The 19,297-nt window shown below is 47.2% G+C and overlaps 3 protein-coding genes across 20 annotated transcripts in view; 1 reads left to right on the plus strand and 2 right to left on the minus strand.

The window, feature by feature from the left end:
- The window catches only part of LOC121603632 (putative uncharacterized protein DDB_G0286901), an 83,002-nt gene extending 74,170 nt beyond the window's left edge, over positions 1-8,832 (plus strand). For 8 of the 9 annotated variants that reach the window (XM_041932664.1, XM_041932658.1, XM_041932660.1 and 5 more), the window contains exons 5-7: positions 1,363-2,689; positions 3,407-3,977; positions 4,123-8,832. In XM_041932664.1, the coding sequence (XP_041788598.1) occupies positions 1,363-2,689; positions 3,407-3,977; positions 4,123-4,226 (2,002 nt within the window). In that variant the 3' untranslated portion in view covers positions 4,227-8,832. The remainder of the gene's footprint in view (positions 1-1,362; positions 2,690-3,406; positions 3,978-4,122) is intronic. The other variant, XM_041932666.1, reaches the window with a different exon arrangement.
- Positions 8,833-9,486: 654 nt separating this feature from the next.
- LOC121603642 (D-aminoacyl-tRNA deacylase) lies at positions 9,487-10,589 on the minus strand. Of its 2 annotated transcripts, none has more exons than XM_041932687.1 (3): positions 10,240-10,578; positions 10,083-10,173; positions 9,487-9,999 (listed from the first exon to the last, which is right to left on the minus strand). In XM_041932687.1, the coding sequence occupies exons 1-3, from the start codon at positions 10,280-10,282 to the stop codon at positions 9,540-9,542; spliced, it is 594 nt and encodes a 197-aa protein (XP_041788621.1). In that variant the 5' UTR covers positions 10,283-10,578; the 3' UTR covers positions 9,487-9,539. The 2 variants fall into 2 exon arrangements, with proteins under 2 accessions (XP_041788621.1, XP_041788622.1); XM_041932688.1 differs by having other exon boundaries at positions 9,887-9,999; positions 10,079-10,173; positions 10,240-10,589.
- Positions 10,590-10,935: 346 nt separating this feature from the next.
- LOC121603640 (microtubule-associated protein Jupiter) overlaps positions 10,936-19,297 on the minus strand; it is a 109,173-nt gene continuing 100,811 nt past the window's right edge. For 7 of the 9 annotated variants that reach the window (XM_041932681.1, XM_041932679.1, XM_041932676.1 and 4 more), the window contains 6 exons: positions 18,797-18,832; positions 16,860-17,150; positions 16,031-16,048; positions 14,195-14,521; positions 13,604-13,720; positions 10,936-13,092 (listed from right to left, as the gene is read on the minus strand). In XM_041932681.1, the coding sequence (XP_041788615.1) occupies positions 12,947-13,092; positions 13,604-13,720; positions 14,195-14,521; positions 16,031-16,048; positions 16,860-17,150; positions 18,797-18,832 (935 nt within the window). In that variant the 3' untranslated portion in view covers positions 10,936-12,946. The remainder of the gene's footprint in view (positions 13,093-13,603; positions 13,721-14,194; positions 14,522-16,030; positions 16,049-16,859; positions 17,151-18,796; positions 18,833-19,297) is intronic. The other 2 variants (XM_041932682.1, XM_041932684.1) reach the window with 2 other exon arrangements.

A 19,297-nucleotide genomic window follows, 5' to 3' on the forward strand; every position in this document is an offset into this window, starting at 1 on the left:
GAGTCATCGTGTGCATTGGATGATGCCATGCGGCATCGAACTAGCTAGCTAGTAGGTTGTGCTTTTAACTCTCGTGGAACTTTACTTCTTCCCCGGACATGGCGCGATCGAAGCCTTGTTGTGTGTGATGGCGTTTACAATTTATATGATAAAAGTCATCGCCACCGGAACCAAGAAAAACGGGGCCAATGCACTCCCCACGGGGAGGGTGGGATCGTTTTTTTCTTCAAACACAGCGAAAAAAGGCGGACAAATTGGGCCGGCGTTGTAATGCCGGCGAGAGCGAGCTAACGTTATTTATGGGGCATTTTAAAGAAAGTTCTTTCACTTTGTGTGCCGCCCTCCCGGAGGAGCTTACGGGTTGGGCGAATGAAGCGAATAGAAGACACACTCCCCACCATGATGCCGACCTGTCACGATGCAGAAACGCTAGCAAGGAGGACCATGTTACGTCGTGTATCGAACAGACGGCGAAGACGACTCCCCTGCGAGCAAGAAAGGACATGAAGGATTTATTACCCACCCGTGGGTACGTGGAAGCATTTTTACTCACCTGCAGCTCGCGGAGTTCGTTCGTTTGTGTGTGTGTGTGTGTGTGTGTGTGTTTTAATTGTTGGTATTCGAAAAATGCATGCTTTCCTGCGACCTGCTATGAAGCTACAGTGCTATAAACCTTTTCCCCTCGCAAAGGGCAACGTTTTTAGCGATGATTTACATTCCAGAATGAATGTGCAGATCATGCTCTACCCCTTGACTGCAGGTAAAATGAGGGGAATAAGTGCAATTTCAAAATTGTGTCCTTCAAGAAGGTAGCCGTACGAAAGGAGAACTGTTGGATTAGTGGAGCTTTTCTGGGATATGTTTTCACTGTTGTTATCTGAAATGTACTTAAAAAACTTTATTTAATTGCCTTTGCCTCAGAAGGCACAGAGAACGAGTCAATTTAAACAAATCGCACATCCTTGTGGAAATGCGCACATCCGCCCTGCGGGCCAGTAATTGCCAGCTGTTCATAAATCTTGGCTATCGTTTAAAACTCATCTCATTTGCAATGTGTTCTCCGCTGGCTGTCGTCTTGCGTACATTGGCGTACACGTCGTCGCTCCTTACGGGGCGGTAGCATATGGCATTTAACGTTCCTCCCGACGACTGGTATCGTTTCCGATTTCGTGTAATTGCTTTTCCAACACTTGCTCGCTGCAAATGCACGATGCAATTCTGCCGCACCCTTTCGGCCAAGAAGAAGTGCAAACAGTGCACACTGTCTAAGCAACAAAAGCCGCCCCCTCTCAAAACCAATCGCAAACAATTAATTACTCTGTCTCTAACCGTTCTTGTCTTTTCGTCGTGTGCTCGTTCCAGATCAAGCGGAAAGACGGACCACCATCACAACCACCAACAGCAGCAGCAGCACCATCATCACTCACAGCAACAGCAGCAGCAGCTGCACCATCAGCAGCAATCTCAGAAGCATCAGTCGCAGACGACGGCAAACCAGCAAAATGGAAACGTCGTTGGTACCGTGCGAGGCATGATGCAACACCAGCAAAAGTACAGCCATGTTCAGCGGCATTCGCCCAACAGTAGCAGCAGTAGTGCCACCACCACCGCGAAGGCGGGTGTCTCCAGCACCACGGCAGCAGCGGCGGCGTCGACGAGTGACCACAGCACAAGCAGTAGCAGTAGTGTGAGCAGTACCGCCAGCTCCAGCTCGACCGCTTCCTCGAACAATACCAGCACGAGTAGTGGGATCGGTGGAAGCGGCGGCAGCAGCGGCACGAGCAGTGGCCACCATCAGCCGGTAGAGGCGACGTACGCCAGCGTGATCAAGAAGCCGAAATCGCACCCAACGGCAACGTCCGCTGGCAGTGGAAACAACAATGTGGTCGGTGAATTTAACGCCGCCGATTTGCGCAGCTCGCTTGACCGCAAGGTGAATGGGTTGGTGTTTAGCAACGGGTTGAACGAGCGCGTCACGCAACCACCACCGTCGTCCTCCTCTACGCCCCCGGCGATGCCGGTGGGAGCGGGTGCAGCAGGACCACAGCAGCACCCTTCGGGCTCCTCCTCCAGCATGATTGTCGGCGCCACACTGAAGCCGGACCATCAGCAGCAGCAACATCACGGGACGCTGGGACGCCACTACCACCATACGCAGCTGCAGAATCTACTGTGCGCGGACAATCAACATCAGCAGCAGCAGCAGCAGCTGGACACGAGCAGCGTGAGCAGCATCAGCGGCTCGAGTATTGGCGGTGGCGGCAACAGCTCCAACAGCAATCATCCGTCGCTGCTGACGGGCTCCACGACCAACTCACCGATAACGGGCATCTCGTCGAATGGGGCGCTAGTGCCACCGCCTTACCGGGATCCACCGCCCCCCCGGAACAGCCCCCTGTCCCACACGCTTACCAGCCTGAGCAGTACCGGGAGTGGCACCTCTGGCAGTGGCAGTCGAAGGCACGAGAAGGACACGGGACCGGGTAACCATCTCTCCGCTAGCGGCGGTGGTGGCTCATCGTCCGCCTCCTCTACCGTGTCGTCGCTCGTGGTGGTTGGCCCTAATGGTGGGTCGGAGGAGATTCTGGTCGGCGACAGTTTACCGCACGCGTCCGGCTACCGGGAGCTGATGCAGCTTATCAAGTTGCAGCGCGAGAAAATCAATACCCAGCAGGCAGATCTGTCGAAGGTACGTTCGCTGCCTCCCCGCTAGAACCTGTTCGGTTTGTTAACTTCTTTCAAGGTGTGCGCGTCAGTCCGTTCCTGCTCCGTTCATGCGGAATCGATGGATTGGATTACACTTGCGTTCCGGTTACCTGACCGTGCAAGTGGCTACTTGCGTGCATCTTGAATCCCGGTGGCGCTTCTACCCACTCGAAAAGGCGTTCTGGTGGAGAAAATCGATCCGGCAAAACCCAACGCTCCGCCCCACGAGAACGATGCTACGGGGGTGGAGCAGGAGAATGCGCCACCGATGTGATGATGGGTCGAGGGGGAACACCACTACACTTCAGTGGAACCACTAGCATCCGACGATAATGATGACAAGAACGAGACAATGACACTTCTGAAGCACTCTTCAGGCTGCTCTCCATGATGATGTCACAAGTGCTTTTTGACTTTTCCCTATCCCCTGCCTGGCCTGCCGTGTTCTGTACGCTTTGCTGCGGTGCGCCCCTCTGAATGACGGAGTTGAGTGTTTGTAAATGATTGTTGATAATATCGGTCCTTTCTCCCCTGTCACAAGAGGGGGGGTCTTTATAATGTAATATCGCATTTACTCCACACGCTTGCCGATGCTTCCGATTGCGGTATCACAGCGATTACTGAATGGCGCCGTAACAAAACGACTAGCCGACGCTAATTGCCGATCCTTTCTTCTTCCCTTTTCCTTTCCATTTTGCAGTACGACAGCGAGATCGTCTACCTGGAGAGCCGAAGCCGGGAGCAAACGGACCAGCTGGACGCGATCGCGCAGGAGATCAGCAAGACGGAGGCCCAGTTCCGGCAGACGGGCGACCAGCTGCAGGCGTACCAGTACGTGGAGGAGGAGAGCGAGCTGGTCCGGCAGCAGGAGAAGACGCTCAAGTCGGAGATAACGCTGCTGCGCTCGAAGCTGGCCAACTGCGAGACGGAGCTGCTGCAGTGCAAGAACAAGATCCGGCTGCTGATGGACGAGATACTGGTGGAGCAGCGCAAGTATAGCCGACAGTACGATCCGAACCGACAACAGCTGTTGGAGCGGGCTCTAATGTGTGAAGTTGACAGGCTGCAGGTGGAGATCGACCTGGCGGTGCAGAGCGCGGACCAGGCGAACAAGGCGCACGACAAGCTGAAGGGCGAGGTGACGCTGCTCGAGGGCGCGATCGCGGACAAGAAGAAGCAGGTCGAGAAGCTGGTGCACGAGATGAAGGAGGTGAACCTGCAGAGCCTGGCGGTGGTCCCACCGGCCGACGAGGTGCGCCATCTACTGGAAGGTGAGTGCGACTGTAAGAATCCACTTTTTTGTTTGCTCTCTCTCTGGGTTTTTCTCAAGTTGCTTCAATGCATTGCATGCGTAGGTTTGCTCCCCCAGAAATCTGTCAACATGTTGTGATTGAAATCGCCTTTTCTGTTTTTTAGTTGGCTCCGTGAAACCTGGCAGCACCCGGCGCATGATCGGATCGCCCAGGCAGCTGGAAAATGCAGTCCCAACGAGTAAAAATCCCCACGGCGTTTGGGTCTAGAGGGAGGCAGTTCCAGGGTTGCAGAAAGAGTTGGACGACTCCCTTCCCGGGGACGACGAGCGAAGGATTCGTGTAAAATCAAAATATGATGGTAACCATTCTCAAATGTGATAATTGTTGGTAAGCGAAAGAGGAGGTAAAGCATCAACAGAAGCGGCAAAAACAGAGCTCTAGGGAACTCGAGTAAGGAATTGCAAAACGAAGACGAAAGCAGATGCTGAATGAAAAGCGAATTTTGGGAGAGAAAAAGCACACACACGCACAGCCACACGCAAACAGAAATAGATTGCGCACTTCACCCTGTAGAGGAACTTTACGGATGCATACAGCTCATTCCATCATTTTGGGGGGGGTATTTTTGGGGCAGAAGGTAGTAGATCAGGAAGTGCGTCGTTAGCGACAATTTATGGAAGGAATGATGGGAATGAGAGTAAACGTTTTAGGGTCCAAAAATGTCCACTTTGACATTGCGTGGCAAAGGAATGCGCCGTCCCAGCTGGAGCAGGCTAAGTAAAGCAGCGAAAAGAAGTGTAATGTTTGTTTGTGTGCGTGCGCGTGTGTGACTGTGTTTAGTACAGATTGTTACACGTAGGCTTTAAGGTTTATTTCCACACACACGAAATGCGGGCTAGAGTGTATTAATTTGTTATAAAAACATTAAACCACTGAAGGAGTTTGGAAAACAAACGAAACTCCTCGAACGCTCTTATCAAACACTCACACACATTGGTCCTTGTTCTTACCGAGTGTGGATGCCATTTTAGCCCTCTAATCTATACCACTCGATGTAATGTATGTGTGCTTTTGTTTGTAAACTGTTCATTCTCTCAACGTAAAAATCAGAAAGGCTTTAAAACCACACCGTCTCTTGCCCTGTTCGGAACGAACGCGCGTCCGAGTAGAGTTACGTACGCAATAGTAGCCGTGTAGTTTCGTTTTATATTTATTTGTTTGTGCCTGCAAATGTGTAAGCACTCGCTACACTTTTAACTTTCTCTTGCCTCGGGGGCGTATTTAAGTAATGTATTTAAAAAAAAAGAAGTCCCATGTGTTTTCTGTGCATATGTGCTTGCCCGAATGTGTGTACGGGTGTCCATTGTGCTTTATTGCCATTGCCAAGCCATTGCAAAACACACGTTGGTTGCCCTTCTGGATAAGAACCGTACGGTGTGGCGAAACGAACCGAAGCAGTTCGTGTAAGATAAAAGAGCTTTTAATGCACGTCGAAAGCTCCCGTACGCTTAATCCTTTCCTGCTGCTGCAGCAGTGTGGAATGCTTGTGCATATGTGCAGACTCGTGTAGAGATGCATACTCGTTTCATTTAAATAAAATCCACACAACGAGCACGTGAGGTTTGGCCTTCAAAAACGGGAAGGGATTTAAGCTATTTTTAATGCTAACCCCCCCCCCCCGCCCCACGTGTGGCCGTTGCACCGGGTAGAGAGTTGCATTAAAGAGAGCGATGGACGCAATATAAAAGAGATAAATAGATTTCATAGCCAGTTAAGTGAAACATGTTTCAGTTGTAGCAGCAGAAAAAGAAAGGGGGAAGGGAGGCGTGAAATTGTGGCCCGCAAAGAGAGATTTAAAACCATAAGCATAAGTGTGTTGTTGTTGTTGTTTTTATCGTTCGTTTTCATTAAGTAAATAGTGCAACCAGAGGCACCACACACACACGGGAGGGAAGGTTGAGGCACATTTAATGTGTTTCAAACAGCGTTTAGATTAAACGAAACGATGGAGTGTGGTGGGAATGAAAAAAGGTACCGATTAAAGTGCAGTCTGTGGAAAGTGTAGTGTATAGAGGTCGGTTCGTCTAGCTTGAGTGAGTGTATAAGGATAGGCGAAAGCGACGAGGGAAGGAGAGAAGGACAACCAATCACACCAACCAACAGCGTATCAATGTTGAACGAAACGTAAACCACCTAAGGCAGCAAGCAGGAACCGTATCGCACGCAAAATCGCCGATTTATCTTCCAACTTACACACATCACCCCACTCGAAAACGGTTTCAATCTCTTATCGCTCGTAAAATCCATTTCTGTGTTTATGAGAAGAGATTTGTAGCTACTTCTCATCGAGAGAGGATGGGTCTTGAAACACGATTACAAGCATATCATTTAGTTGTTTTTTTGGGAGACTCAAGATAATTTGTGAGGATTTTCCCCCTCGATTCATAGAACTATCTAGACGAACCACTCATCAAAATCAACCGAAACGAAAGCTATATCATGTAAATGAAACACCAAAAACTTGTAAAAAAACGTAACACGATGTCTAAAGCATAGTTGTACAGAGAATTCTAGATAAAAAAAACTCAAGCCCGTTTATGCGTTGCTCTCTACAAAACACGGAATTGCGGAATGGTGGGATAATTTCAACCACGCCAGGATTAACGGGTAGTGGTGGAGAAATGCTGGCAGTGAATGCGTTTGCAAAGCTCTCCACGGCTTTTGCTGCTTGCACTTTGCTGCGCTGCGTACCTTGAAGAGAGAGAGAGAGGAAAAAGAGAAGAAGAAAATCACTCTCAAAAAGGGGCAAACGGTAGTGGTAAACACGTGGCACGCAAACAGAAGAGTTCGAAGTTGCAGCGGGGAGAGAGGGGAACAAGCAAAGTGGTAAACAAAATTTATCCATAAACTGCTAACGAACCCGCCGCCGCAGCAAAGTTCCTCAAAAAAAAAGGTCCTTGTTGGGGGTGGGTTGGGTTTTTTCTTTCTTTCTTTATTTCTCTGCCAACCCTTGCGGAGTTTATCGTTATCAACGTACTTGTGCTGCTGATCATCGTGCTGCTGTTGCTGCTTCTGCCGGTGCAATAGGACCCAAAAAGGCCAGCAAGTGGGGGTGTGTGTGTGTGTGTGTACTTGCACAGCCACACACACTCACACACTATTCAATGTTGATGAAAAAAAGGCGACGAATGTTTGCTGAAAAGCTAAAGTTTGAGACAATACTACTTCTACACAGCGCAAACAAAATGTAGAAGCGCACAGTGTAAAAGAGAAAGGTTCAACTCCCTCCTCATTGCATTTTGTGCTGAGTTTTATTTTTCGATTGCTTCCTTTTTATTCTCGCCGTAAAGTTGTTAAATCTATGCGTTGATAAGGAACACAAAACAAAAAAACGATATAAAAATCAAAACACGAATGGAACAGAAAAAAGCAAATGCGGCTAAAAACAATGCACCATAGGTGAGCCCAGGAAAGAGCAACAAAATGGCATTAAAAGATGAATATATATATATATTTACGAAGTTCGAAGTGCAATCTTGTTGCTATCTTTTTTTAGAAAAAAAAACACTTACATACACAATCACGCTTCTTTTTGTCTTCACACACACACACACACACACTCCTCTTTATGCAATGTAAGAAACAAAACAAAGAGTTAAAAACTCGCCCCTACAACACACAACCACACCCAACAATAACAACAACAACAACTGTACAAGGGGGACACATAAATCATACATAATAATTCTAAAACTAAGTAAATAATAGCGGAAAAATTGAAAAGAAAATGATGGTGCAAAGATAAGAAAGAGCAAACCCAGTGAACGAAAGCGAAGAGAGAGAAGGGAAAACGTATCATAAGCAGGAAGGAAAAGTGTGCAAGAAAACAATATAAAGAGCTTAACAATATTATAAAACATATAGAAAGAAAGAAATAGAACAGATAAAACGAGAAAACACAAAACATCAAAAAACGGGAAACGAAACAAAACATGCAGTGAAAAATAGAGAAACCACAAATCACGAAGTAAAAGGTGTTAATAAATAAATAAGAAGTAGAAAAAAGGCAGAACAAGTTGAAAGGATAGAGAAATGGGAAGATGAGAAGAGGAGAGGTGTGCCTGATGCGAACCTTCTGCACAGTTGTAATAATTTAAATTGGAATTGAAAAATGTAACTCGCACACACCGATAAATTACGGAATTGAGTATATTGTTCCCGAGGTGGGATTATAAAAGAGGCAACAACGGAAAAAACGCCCGCGAAACATTGTAAAAATATAGTTAAAAAAGATCACAACCACAGCAACAACAACAACAACAACACGATACGAAACAAATCGACTACGTTCGTACACTTAGTTGAGGGATTTTCTACATTGTTTTTATTTCGATTAGGACTTAATCTTTAAGCTCGTCTTTATTAGATCTTGGATGTGTTTTAAGTCACCTCATTCCATACATATTGTACTTAATTTTTACCTCTGTTTTATTAGTCCCTTTAGCCCCTAAGTAGATGAATTTATATTAGCTTAGAGAGAGGGAGAGAGATGGAAAGAGAGAAGGAAACAGCGATCGTGACCGAAGCCAGCACCCAGGGCCCATGGAAACGCGCACAGTGCGCGTCTGTATTTTAATTTCTGTGCATCATAGTAGGCATGTAGTAGTGTAGACAGAGCAGAGGGCGCGGTATCGTTCGTTTCAGTTTGTAAAATCGTTTGTTTGTTTAGCAATAGTACGGTTAAGGCGAGAATGTTTCGTGTAAAGAAAAACGATTTACAACTGCTGCAAATGTAATGGTTTAGCTATGATGTGTGGAACATGCTGGACGGAAAGGTGCGAAATACAAGAAAATATAAACTGTTGACATGAGACGATGGAGGGGGACTTTGGATTTGATTTGATTTGCGCAGCGTCGGGATACGTGGAATGGGTTTACGCAGCACTACTACTACCGCTACACACTTCCGCCAATGGATTCAATCCGCTTCAGGACAATAAAGCCAAACACGATGGCCATTTACATTTTCTATCTCCGCCTACATTCGCTTGTTATCGGCGATCGATCGATCATTATGCGAGCGAAAAGGACAACGACAACGTCACACGACCTCCTCCATGGATGATCTCCTGGTATTTGCGCATCGATTTCATCCTCGCCTGCGAGCAATTTGAAAGACAAGGACGGACGACCTCACCGCCGCACGCACATTTGGATAGCGTTCCTATCGAGAGTGCAGCCTCCTGATTAGTATGTCTCCTGTTACTCCCCGAATCCATCTCGAACGCGCTGGCGAAAAGAGCGAGAGATCGATTCCTGTGACGTCCTTCTTCGGCTGTTCTTCTGTTACATTCTGACTCGGTTTTGGTGTTCTCCCAAGGTGTATGTAGGAACGAGGTACGATTTGAAAAGTAGCTAAAAGTTCGTTACAGGCAGTCTCTTTTCGCTTCAAATTTTGAATTTGACTATGAAACGGCTTTGGCCATCGCAAGAAGGTTGTTATTTGGTTCATGAAATTTACAGCAAATGTGTTTATGCCTTTATGCTGCAATATAATTATGTTTTATTAAAGCACTGTGTTCATGAGCTGCTTTCCGATTCCTTGCAAACCTTTCCACTCGTACCCTCAGCACCATCATCCGTGACCTTCCTCCCCACCGTCTTGTCCGATTTCGTATTCCGTTCGCACGCTCGCTGCAACTTTTGCCGCTCGTATTCGCTCGGTACCGGAGATTCAATTTCCAGCGTAACCGGCCCATCGTTCACCACGTGCACCTGCATCATCGCCCCGAACCGCCCATCCAGTATGCGCTCCGTCGCGTACTCGTTCCGCATCCTCTGCAGCAGCGATTCGTACAGCTGGTGCGCTTCCGGTCCCTGCATGGCTCGGCTGAAATCGGGTCGATTGCCCTTCAACCGATGGTACAGCGTGAACTGGCTGACGCACAGCATCTCCAGCTGCAGATCCACCACCGATTCCGACCATCGTTTGCCGGTGGAAGGGTTCTCAAACAGCCGCAAATTAAGTAACTTCCGTGCCCTGGAAAGAGACGACAGTCGTGAGTTTGACCGGTGTGTTTGGCTTCCTCGCGCAAGGACTGTGTTCCTCTATCGCATACCCACATCCACTCCACGTCGCTGGCGTTGTCGTCGGAAGAGATGCCGACCAGCACGCACAAGCCACGACCGATCGAGCTCACCAGTTCATCGCCCACTGCAACGAAGGGGGGGATGCGTGTCAGTATCGCAGGGTGAAGAAAATGCAGCAAACAATACCTACCCGTCACCTTCGCACACGTTACACGCTGTATTATGGCTTTCATAGCGATTTAGTTTGTTTTATTCACAAAAAACTGCGAAAATCGTGACCAGCGTGCGAGGAGCCCCGAGAGATGCCGGCTGATTTGCAAAACAACACAGGGTTTGCAGACGTATTTTGGTTGTTTCCCGATATGTTTGGTTGTTTTCCATAGTTGTTTGGCTCGTTCTCACAATGTATGGAGCGTTATCCTTATTTTTTGTTGTTTTATTGTATTGCTGCCCAACAAGACGATACCAATAATTGAGGGAACGATCCAAAAATATACAAGAAACGGCGAATAAATCATAAAACGGACACAAAAAATGACGAGAACCAACCCATTCATCATAAAAACCCTGTAACGCCATCTGTCAAACTGGCACGCTCCGGTGAAAATGCTATACCAATACGGTGAATCGTTTCATACGTTTTGTTTCAATTTCAGTGAAATATTTCACCATTTTGAATTCGCTTCCATTTCGGACGTTACAAACCCACAAATAAAGCAACGCACCGTTTTTGTTTTTATTAAATTAAAATGTATTATTACAAAAGAGAAAAAATCATTCCGTTATGTTTTAGGAGATACATGTTCGTTTATATGGTGTGTATTCAATGTGTGTGTATGAGTTTTCTTATGTTGGTTGGTTGGGCTGGTAGGCACCGAACGCGGTGCGCGGAGTTCGCTTTCGTGCGCGAGCAGGTGCAACGCACGCCCGCGACACACTGCACCACTGTTTTCAAATGCGCACTACCGCGTTGGAAGTTCGCTCAATCAATCTGTGCGTGCGTACAACACCCAAATACATTATAAGAAAGGGAAAGAAAATTGCATGGAAAAAGATGGAAAGACACAACAGTTATTACACAAAAAAAAAACACAAGATTGCTTGCTCGCTTCTATTCGCTTTCTGATATTCGCTCCCTGGCGCATTGCTCGCTCCCTCCCCACCACAAACAAGCTGAGTTCCCTTTCTTTTACAGTTTAGCTGATAATTTTATAAAAATTATAATAGCAAGCAGGAAATACACAATCATATAGATGACACCTAGACGTGGGGGGAGGGGAGAGGAAGCACAGCCAGCCACCGCTCGTTTCGGTTCTCGTCTCTCTCTCTCTCGCTCTCCTCTCTCTCTCTCTCTCGCGGCCGAGTTGTTGTTCCAGCTAGGGAGAGGAGTTGGGCGTAAAATGCATTTCCAGAAACGTGGGCAAAATTTGCATCAATCAAAACGGAAAAACAAGCGCACTCGCACCACACACACACACACACGCAACGATTATTCTTATCAAAAGGGCTTTTCGGGAACAGTGGAAAGGGGGGGTGGGGGGGATTGAGGTCCAGACAGGATTTGTTCGAAAAGAAACGTGTGTTTCATCCGTATGATGTAAAAAGGTAAGGCCAATGGGAATTTTCTTGTTTTTTTAGAGAGAAACTTCAAGATAAATCTACAATTTGGAACCGAAAACATTTGCATTCGCTAGCACGATGAGAGTACTTTTTATACACACACAACTAACAATGTATTACTTCTTCTTTGATGCCCCCTTTGATCGCCATTTTTCTCTCTCTCTCTCGTTCTCTCTTATTGCAATATTTCCTTTAATATTGAATTTGATTTGTTCATATACGTTTGATACTATCCTCCTAATTACACAATGTGTGTGGCGTTGTTTCACAGTAACTATATAAACTCACATTGCGTTGTTTTGATAAATATGGTTCTTGTCGTGTTGCAGCGCGCGCTCATATGTGTGTGTGAGTGTTACATTAATAATTTCTTCTGCTCCACTCGTCAGCTCTAACCCTTCCGCGTTCCGTCACGAACCGAATCTACTTTAGACCTTTCCTTGCTGTTGTTGTTCCTTCTGCATCTGCACATCTGCAACTCTTTCGTGATTATTATAGATTCATTAATACAAACAATTGATTTCTGCATGAATATAGTGCGATATTAGTGTTTCCTCTCTCTCTCACACTCTTCCTCTGTCAATCTGGAAATCTCGGTTTATGTATGTCGGGTTTCGTCTGCAGATTCGAGAACAACAAAACCGGCCCCCTTTCTACATTCGTTTCGTTCGCACGCACTTTCCGTGAATGCTTCTTCTGTTCAATAGCTTCCAAATTTCAAGATTCTGATGCCTGAATCTTTGTGTTTCAATTGCTCGATAGTATAAAGTGCTGCTGCGCATTCGTCCCAAATCGAAACACGGGCTGTGGGGAGTGTATGGTTGAGGCCAGGATTCACCTACAAAATATATGCTTTTGATACCATACATCATAACGTTTTATACTTTTTTTGTCCCCCTTTTATTTCCTCTTAGACCCACACAAAGGTGTGTTCGATATTGCCGCCAATATGCTCTCGTCTCTTCTGCTCTCTTCGTATATGAGGGGGCAGGCTTTCGTACTATTATGATCACAATCTCTACCTCCTGGATGGTTGTTGTGTGAAAATTTGAGTAACTTGTCCTTCGTGCTCACGCTTGCACAAGGACGAATATCTTTGATGGAGTGGTTGGTGATTTCTGCTTCTCAAAAGGCAAGCGAGCGACGAACCCCCGTGGTGCTTCTTCCTGTTCTGTGATTCCTGCGCTACCAACAGTTGACGCCCTGGGAGAACGCTGTCCGGTTCGTTCGTCGTCGCCCGCCGCAAAAAAAGGGGGACAGAGTTCGTGGCCCTCTGTTTACCACAGGCCGGACGAGAATCCGCCGGGCGGAATGCGGTTCTTATTGATAACATGGCCACCACCGTTCAGCGACGGTACCGTAGTGTTGATTTCAGCTGCACCGTTCGATTTGCTGTATCCTTCGCCAGTTACCGGATTGCCGTCTGTGGTGATAGGAAATGGGAGAGAAATGGAAAGAAAAGGCGTTAGTAATTTCTGTGGCCAATTTGCTTCGTGCCTTCTGGGACGGTGGTTCCTGGAAGTGGGGAATTGAGAGAAGGTATGCCATATTCTTATCACAATTTTAAACATTTACTGAATAGCAAAAGCTCCTTAACCAATCTTTTTTTTGTTTTGTATTATTCTTTTCCTGTTAACATTTGTTAGCAAATGTAATTGTATGAGAGTTTTAGTCATAGTGCAATGGCATTTTAAGGATAGGAAGTGCAGCACACACACACCCACGCGCACAAAACACGCAAAAAAACGCCCCATGGTGAGGATTAGTGTTATTATGGCAGAGGGAGGTTTAGCAGCTTAACGTGGGATGGAAAGTAGAACGGACGTTGGAGCATGAGGCACGGGAACGGGGATGTAGGGTGGGAAATGTCTCTCCCTCTCTCTCTCCCTCTATGTCTTCATTGGGGAAGGATGCGCGCTGCGGCACGAATTTACCTCCTGCTCCACGTCTCGAGCTGAGCTTCCGTGGCTTGTCGGCGTAATCTTCGACTCCGTTGCCGGTAACTGGGTTCCGTTGCGCAAACCGTGGCGAGCGTGGTGACCTTGGCGATGCTGCACAGAGTGGGTGGCGTGATGAGAGGGGAAAAGCGTTCAAGAGTGTGTGTTGAAGAGGGTGAAGAAAATGAAAGTGGGTTAGTTGTAAGCACAGAGAGCAGCAGCAAAGAGGAAGGAAAGCGCGGTCGAAGCTAGGAATCCGAACAATCCGGACACAAAGCTGCCCGGGAGACCGGCGATCGTATGATCGTGTGTGTAACCCTCGTATCTCTCGTAAATCACACATCAAGTCACATCCATAGAGGGGAACAAGGTTCAAAACAACAAAAAGGTAACAAAACAAAAGGAAATATCATATTTTGGTCCAATCGAAGGATTTCATGCTACAAAATGCAGAGCTCAAAGTACTACAAACAAACAAACAGACAAACAAACAAACAAACAAAAACATTGTACGTGTGTGTGTGGGGTGTCGCCTCCCTGCGCCAGGAAGGCTCGCGCTCCCCCGCCACTCATCAATGTTCGTGCTACCTTTGCCGTCGCTGCTGTTCGGTCCGTGTCCGGCGGCAACGATCGCCTCGTCGCTGTGTTCGGTCACGCTGATGATGATGTCATCACTGATGCAGAGATTAATGTTGGATGCATAGGTCGGATTCAGCGCTTCGCCGCTCGCATAGAACTGCATCTGGCGTCGGGGCGACAGGGGCGGCACCAGGCCCGTCGAATCGAACGGCGCCCAGATGCCGCCCGGACCCGCCGCCATCGGCTGGGCGTGCGCGTTGCTCTGCTGATGGTGCGCCAAGTGCTGCGATCGGGACGACGAGTAGGCCGAATCCGGTGATGCATCCTCTTCATTACCTGCTCCGTCGCAGTCCGTCCCACAGGTGGGGTGTTTGGGTGGTTCGTCGATTAGTGTGTCATTGCAATGATTTTGCGGGCAGAAGCGCAGGTTTAGTAGCGAGCAGGGCGGGTTGGGTTGAGAGGCAGATTAACAACACGCACACGAGCATCGTACAGATGTCCAGACCAGATCATCCGGGTCGGTCAGGTCAGGGAGACAAGGATGCAAAGGTACATTACAGGATAGAAACACACATGCGCGTACACACACATAGACACAAACACACAGATTCCAGATAGCAGAAGGAGAAAATAGAAACAGAATCGAGTTCCATCAGACGATGCGAGCGATAACGTAAATACACACACAGAGAACTACTTCACGTGCAGCGCAGATGTGAATTGCAGCGATAAAAAAAACATTGTATGCCGATCGGGTGCAGCGACTTTACTACAATCACTACCAATACTCTGATCTCTCCTCACTGGCTCATGAATTGGTGCTGATGCTACTGCTGCAATCTTACAACGTGTCACACAGCTTACAGGATGGATGAGCAAATGGCGCGCGAAATTAATGTACAATGAGTTGCGAATTGTTGTGACGGGAAGACACGACACATAAACGCCCTCCGTCGTCCCCTCTGCAGGAACTAATGCAATTTCAATGTTACACAAAGTCATCGTGTAACACAACATGGTGGGTGAAAAAAGCTGAACTTCATTACGATTCTTCGCCATTGAGGTATTATCTAGATCAAGAACTAATTGCCGCCTCTCCATCCAGTATGAAGCCATCATCGGCAGAGCGGGGGGAGATGTCTCGCTGTATGCTTGCCGTAACTATTTCTCCCATAGCTTTTGAAGACGAACCATTCCTACCGTTCCTAGGAAGTTACGAATCGGATGAAGGTGAACCATGATTATGGGTGTCTTAAGATTGGCTCTTTTGGCGGCGTTTGCGGTAGATTGCCCACAAAGGGTGCACCTGGGCGGAAAATGAAGCTAATTTTGTTTATGTTTTACTCGTCACGCCCGCCACCACCCCCCTCCGTCTGTGAAGGATCGAGCGGGGGTGTACTGGAACTCATCTGATCGGTCAGTTAGTTTTCTTTTTTTTCCCTTCAAAACGCGAAGAGACATTCATGCAGAGAGATGAAGCAAAGGTAAATATTTACAACAATATTGTTGAAAAAATAAGCAGAATAGGGAAAAAAATGAAGCATGTTTCACTCTCTAATTAAGCAAAACAACTGAAAACGCTTTTGACAAGTTTATGGGATGTAATTTTGAGAAGAAAAAAACTAATGATAATGATGGTGATTCGTGGGGTGGGGGTGCGTTTTCGATAGAACAGAACATGATGTGACATTTTTGTGTTCAACCTTCTAAAAAAGCATCTAAACATGAGGAAGCAAATCGCCGTAAATGGGGTATAGGGGTATTGGAGAGGAGCTAACGTAATTACCACTCCTCTTCCTCCTCCAACTCCTTCTCCCCCTTCTATTCGTCCCCCAAAGAACTTACTTAATCTCCTCAGGAAAACTGCGTAAAAGAACAGATTGGAAAGACAGATCGGTTAGCTACGCCGGCGGTAAAACACAAAAGGCAATGTGTGGGGCATTTACAGAGACAATACAGACAGGCCAACAAAACAATAAAAAAAAACCCCATAGAAAACCCGCGCCGAAACAAAAGCATCTACTAGGCACACACACACCGTGGAGTGTTGGCAAGGAACGTACGGCGCCATTTGAGTTGAAACTGTCGTCAAGGTTTGTTTAAGGCCCTCGTCCTCCTCCAAGCGTCTAGTAACACCCTCTCGGGGACAGAGTGCTGTGATCCGCACAAATGTATAATCGGATCGGATATACCCCCCTGCGGGTGCGCGCGAGCACAGAAGCCACCAATCTGTCACCGATCCGGAACCGTTGCACATGATCGAACACCTCTCCTCTTTGCATGCAATTGTCAACAGCATCATGGCCACAGACGGAACCAAATCCGGATTCGATACGCACACACACACACAGGCACAGAAACACACAACCCTCCCAAAAGGAAGTCGCCACACACTGCGCTGGCGGCAACCTTCCAATCGAGCGTGAAGTTCATGTTCAGTCTCGCGGCATGCGGCTTGCGGGAAAATTCTGTTTTTTGTATTTTTTTGGTGCAAAATCTCGTCACACAATTAGTGCCACACACACACACAGGAAAACAAGTGTATAAACACACACACACACAAGCAAAGGGGGAGGATAAAATGCACACGAAAACACATGCGGTCCTTTGGTCGGTCGACGATGTCGGGGGGAAACAACAACACACACCCGGTGGTACCGGGCGGAATACTTACTGTGGCTGGATCCATTGTCCGAGGAAGCCGACGAGATGTGTCCGTTGCCATTGGTGTGTCCGTTGCCGTTGGTGTGATGGCCGTTCGCCGTGCCGTTACCGTTCTGGTGGGCCACTCCGTTCGCTTTGCCGTTCTGGTGCGGCTTGGCACCGTCGGTGCTGTCGCCCGGGTTGCCGATCGGCAGGTTGCTCTTCATGTGGTTCTTGGCCGGCGTGAACGGACGGTTGACTTCGCCGAACAGACGGTTGTGCGAATCTTGCCCCTGCCCGTTACGGCGTGGAGTTTCCGAACCTGCGCCAATGAGAGAAGGAGAGGGAGGAAGGGTAAAAGAACAATTATTAGTGCGCGTTCTTATCTAGCAACGGGATCTGGAGATCTGGAGCTCCAGAGAAGAGGTTCTGGGGGTCTTCATGCGTCAAACGTTGATGAAGATGTTTGGCGAGCGTGACAGCGTGCGACTATGGCCGTGCAAAGAAGATGTGTCGAGGCACTCAAGCATAGCTTCCGTCTACATAGTTGTACTCGCTTCTACTTGGCTCGAGAGGATGTCTCAACACATCACCGACGATGCACCATACTCCACTGGCTGGACGCGCGCCGCTCTTGATTAGAAATTTAGGAATAGATTTAAGAGCTACAATACAAAAATAAACGAACTATCATTCTGCAGCACGGATTGTTTCCGTCAACTAGCAACAACTGCGGTGCGCTCTACTTAACGGGAACAAGAACAAGGACATTCTGGAAGGGGTACTTCTTTCAACCAATAGCACAACCCCACTTGCCTCTGCGAACGGAATTACGGAATCAAATTACAACATACACAGCAAATTACGGGGATGTCGCATTGGAAGAAACTACAAACGCCTCGGGGGTGTCGTCGTCTTCGGGGTACGGGTAGGTAAGTCGCGAACCGAAGGTGTCTCCTCCACTCACCGACACCAACCGGGAAGGCCAGAGATAATGAGATAATGCTCTAGGTAATGTGATTACAAGCGCCAACTAAACTGACACCTTGCGCGTTACAGCCAAGGAAGGGAGTGGAGAGCATTGAGCGCGTGCACTGAGGCGCCGTGGAAAATTGGTCTTCAGTTTACAATAAAGAAAAAGAAATTGAGTACAACATAACTTTCCATTGTCGTTCCCCGGGAAACAGACAATTGTCGCCTTTTCTTTATTGGCGTTCAGCTCCACCTCCGCCAAAGGCAGCGCGCGCAAACGCAAGAAGAAAATGATCGTGCTGCAAACAAACGGGAATGAATGAGATGCGAATGCAATCCGAGCAAAAGGTGATCTTGGGGCTAGCAATTTGGATGGCCGAAAATAGGAAATAAACACAATACGACACTTGATTACGTGTGGCGTGGCGGGGCAGGGATTGTTACAATCTTTTTTCGCTGCTTTTTGTCACGAAAACAATCGCTACGAACACGACACGACAGTGATGGCGATCATGAGAAAATGAGGACAGACACTTCGCTCTCTACTGCAGGGCAAGGTGGATTGGGTTGGAAGTAATCGATGGGTATGAAAAAAAAGGGCTCAATAGAGCTGTGTGCATCGAGCAGTCGTAACGTGAACGAGGAATGATGAACGATAATTTGATGATTACACTTGAACACAAGCTGAGGGGGGGCGGGGGAGATTGTGCGTGGATGTGTACCGGTCGAAGGAAAGCTAAAAGACGGTAACACACTGACTATGGAGCAGGGCTGGTAAGATAATTCTAGCATCGAATGAGGACAAAAAACAACGACAATCAATACATGATTAAACATTAACATACGAGAAAAAAGAAGTTTAAAGGGAATTTAAAAGCTAGCGGGAATGCTTACTCATAAGGGCGTTAATTTAGCAAAAAAGGGAGAAAAACGATTAACAAGAGAACATGTATAAACTGGACACTAAATGTTTATTTAATTTTGATGAAAAAGTACCAAGAAAATAGTATCGGTGAGCTCCTTGCCGAAAGACTGCACAGTGAAAATATATCCAGAAGAAAGGTTAGATTAGATAACGGCAACAGCACAAGAGGAACAGATAAGAACATCGTGAAAATATATGGTAATGGCTGCTATCTTTTTAGCTTCCCTGTAAGCATTACTTCTTTTCCTTTCTAAAACAAGACAAGATCGTGTCGTCCGTCGTGGGTAGCGCAATTAAAACTTTATGGCTTCGGTGCAGTTTTCTGCTATTTTTTAATGCTTTTGCTTGGGTACCTTTTTGCTCAAACAAACACAGCTGGTCGAGAACAACCACGGAAAGCCCAGAATAATTCTGCGTCCGTTTTGTACCTCCGTCGGGTGCATCATGCAAACACACACATATGAGCGTAAGGCAAATAAACAAACAAAAAATATGCACCTCCTGCAGAGAGACGCGTTCAAACAATCACACAAACACACACGCTTCCGGAAGATGCATTCCTCCTGTGTTTA

The sequence above is a fragment of the Anopheles merus genome, chromosome 2R (assembly GCF_017562075.2).
Source record: "Anopheles merus strain MAF chromosome 2R, AmerM5.1, whole genome shotgun sequence".
Taxonomy (NCBI): Eukaryota; Metazoa; Arthropoda; class Insecta; order Diptera; family Culicidae; genus Anopheles; species Anopheles merus.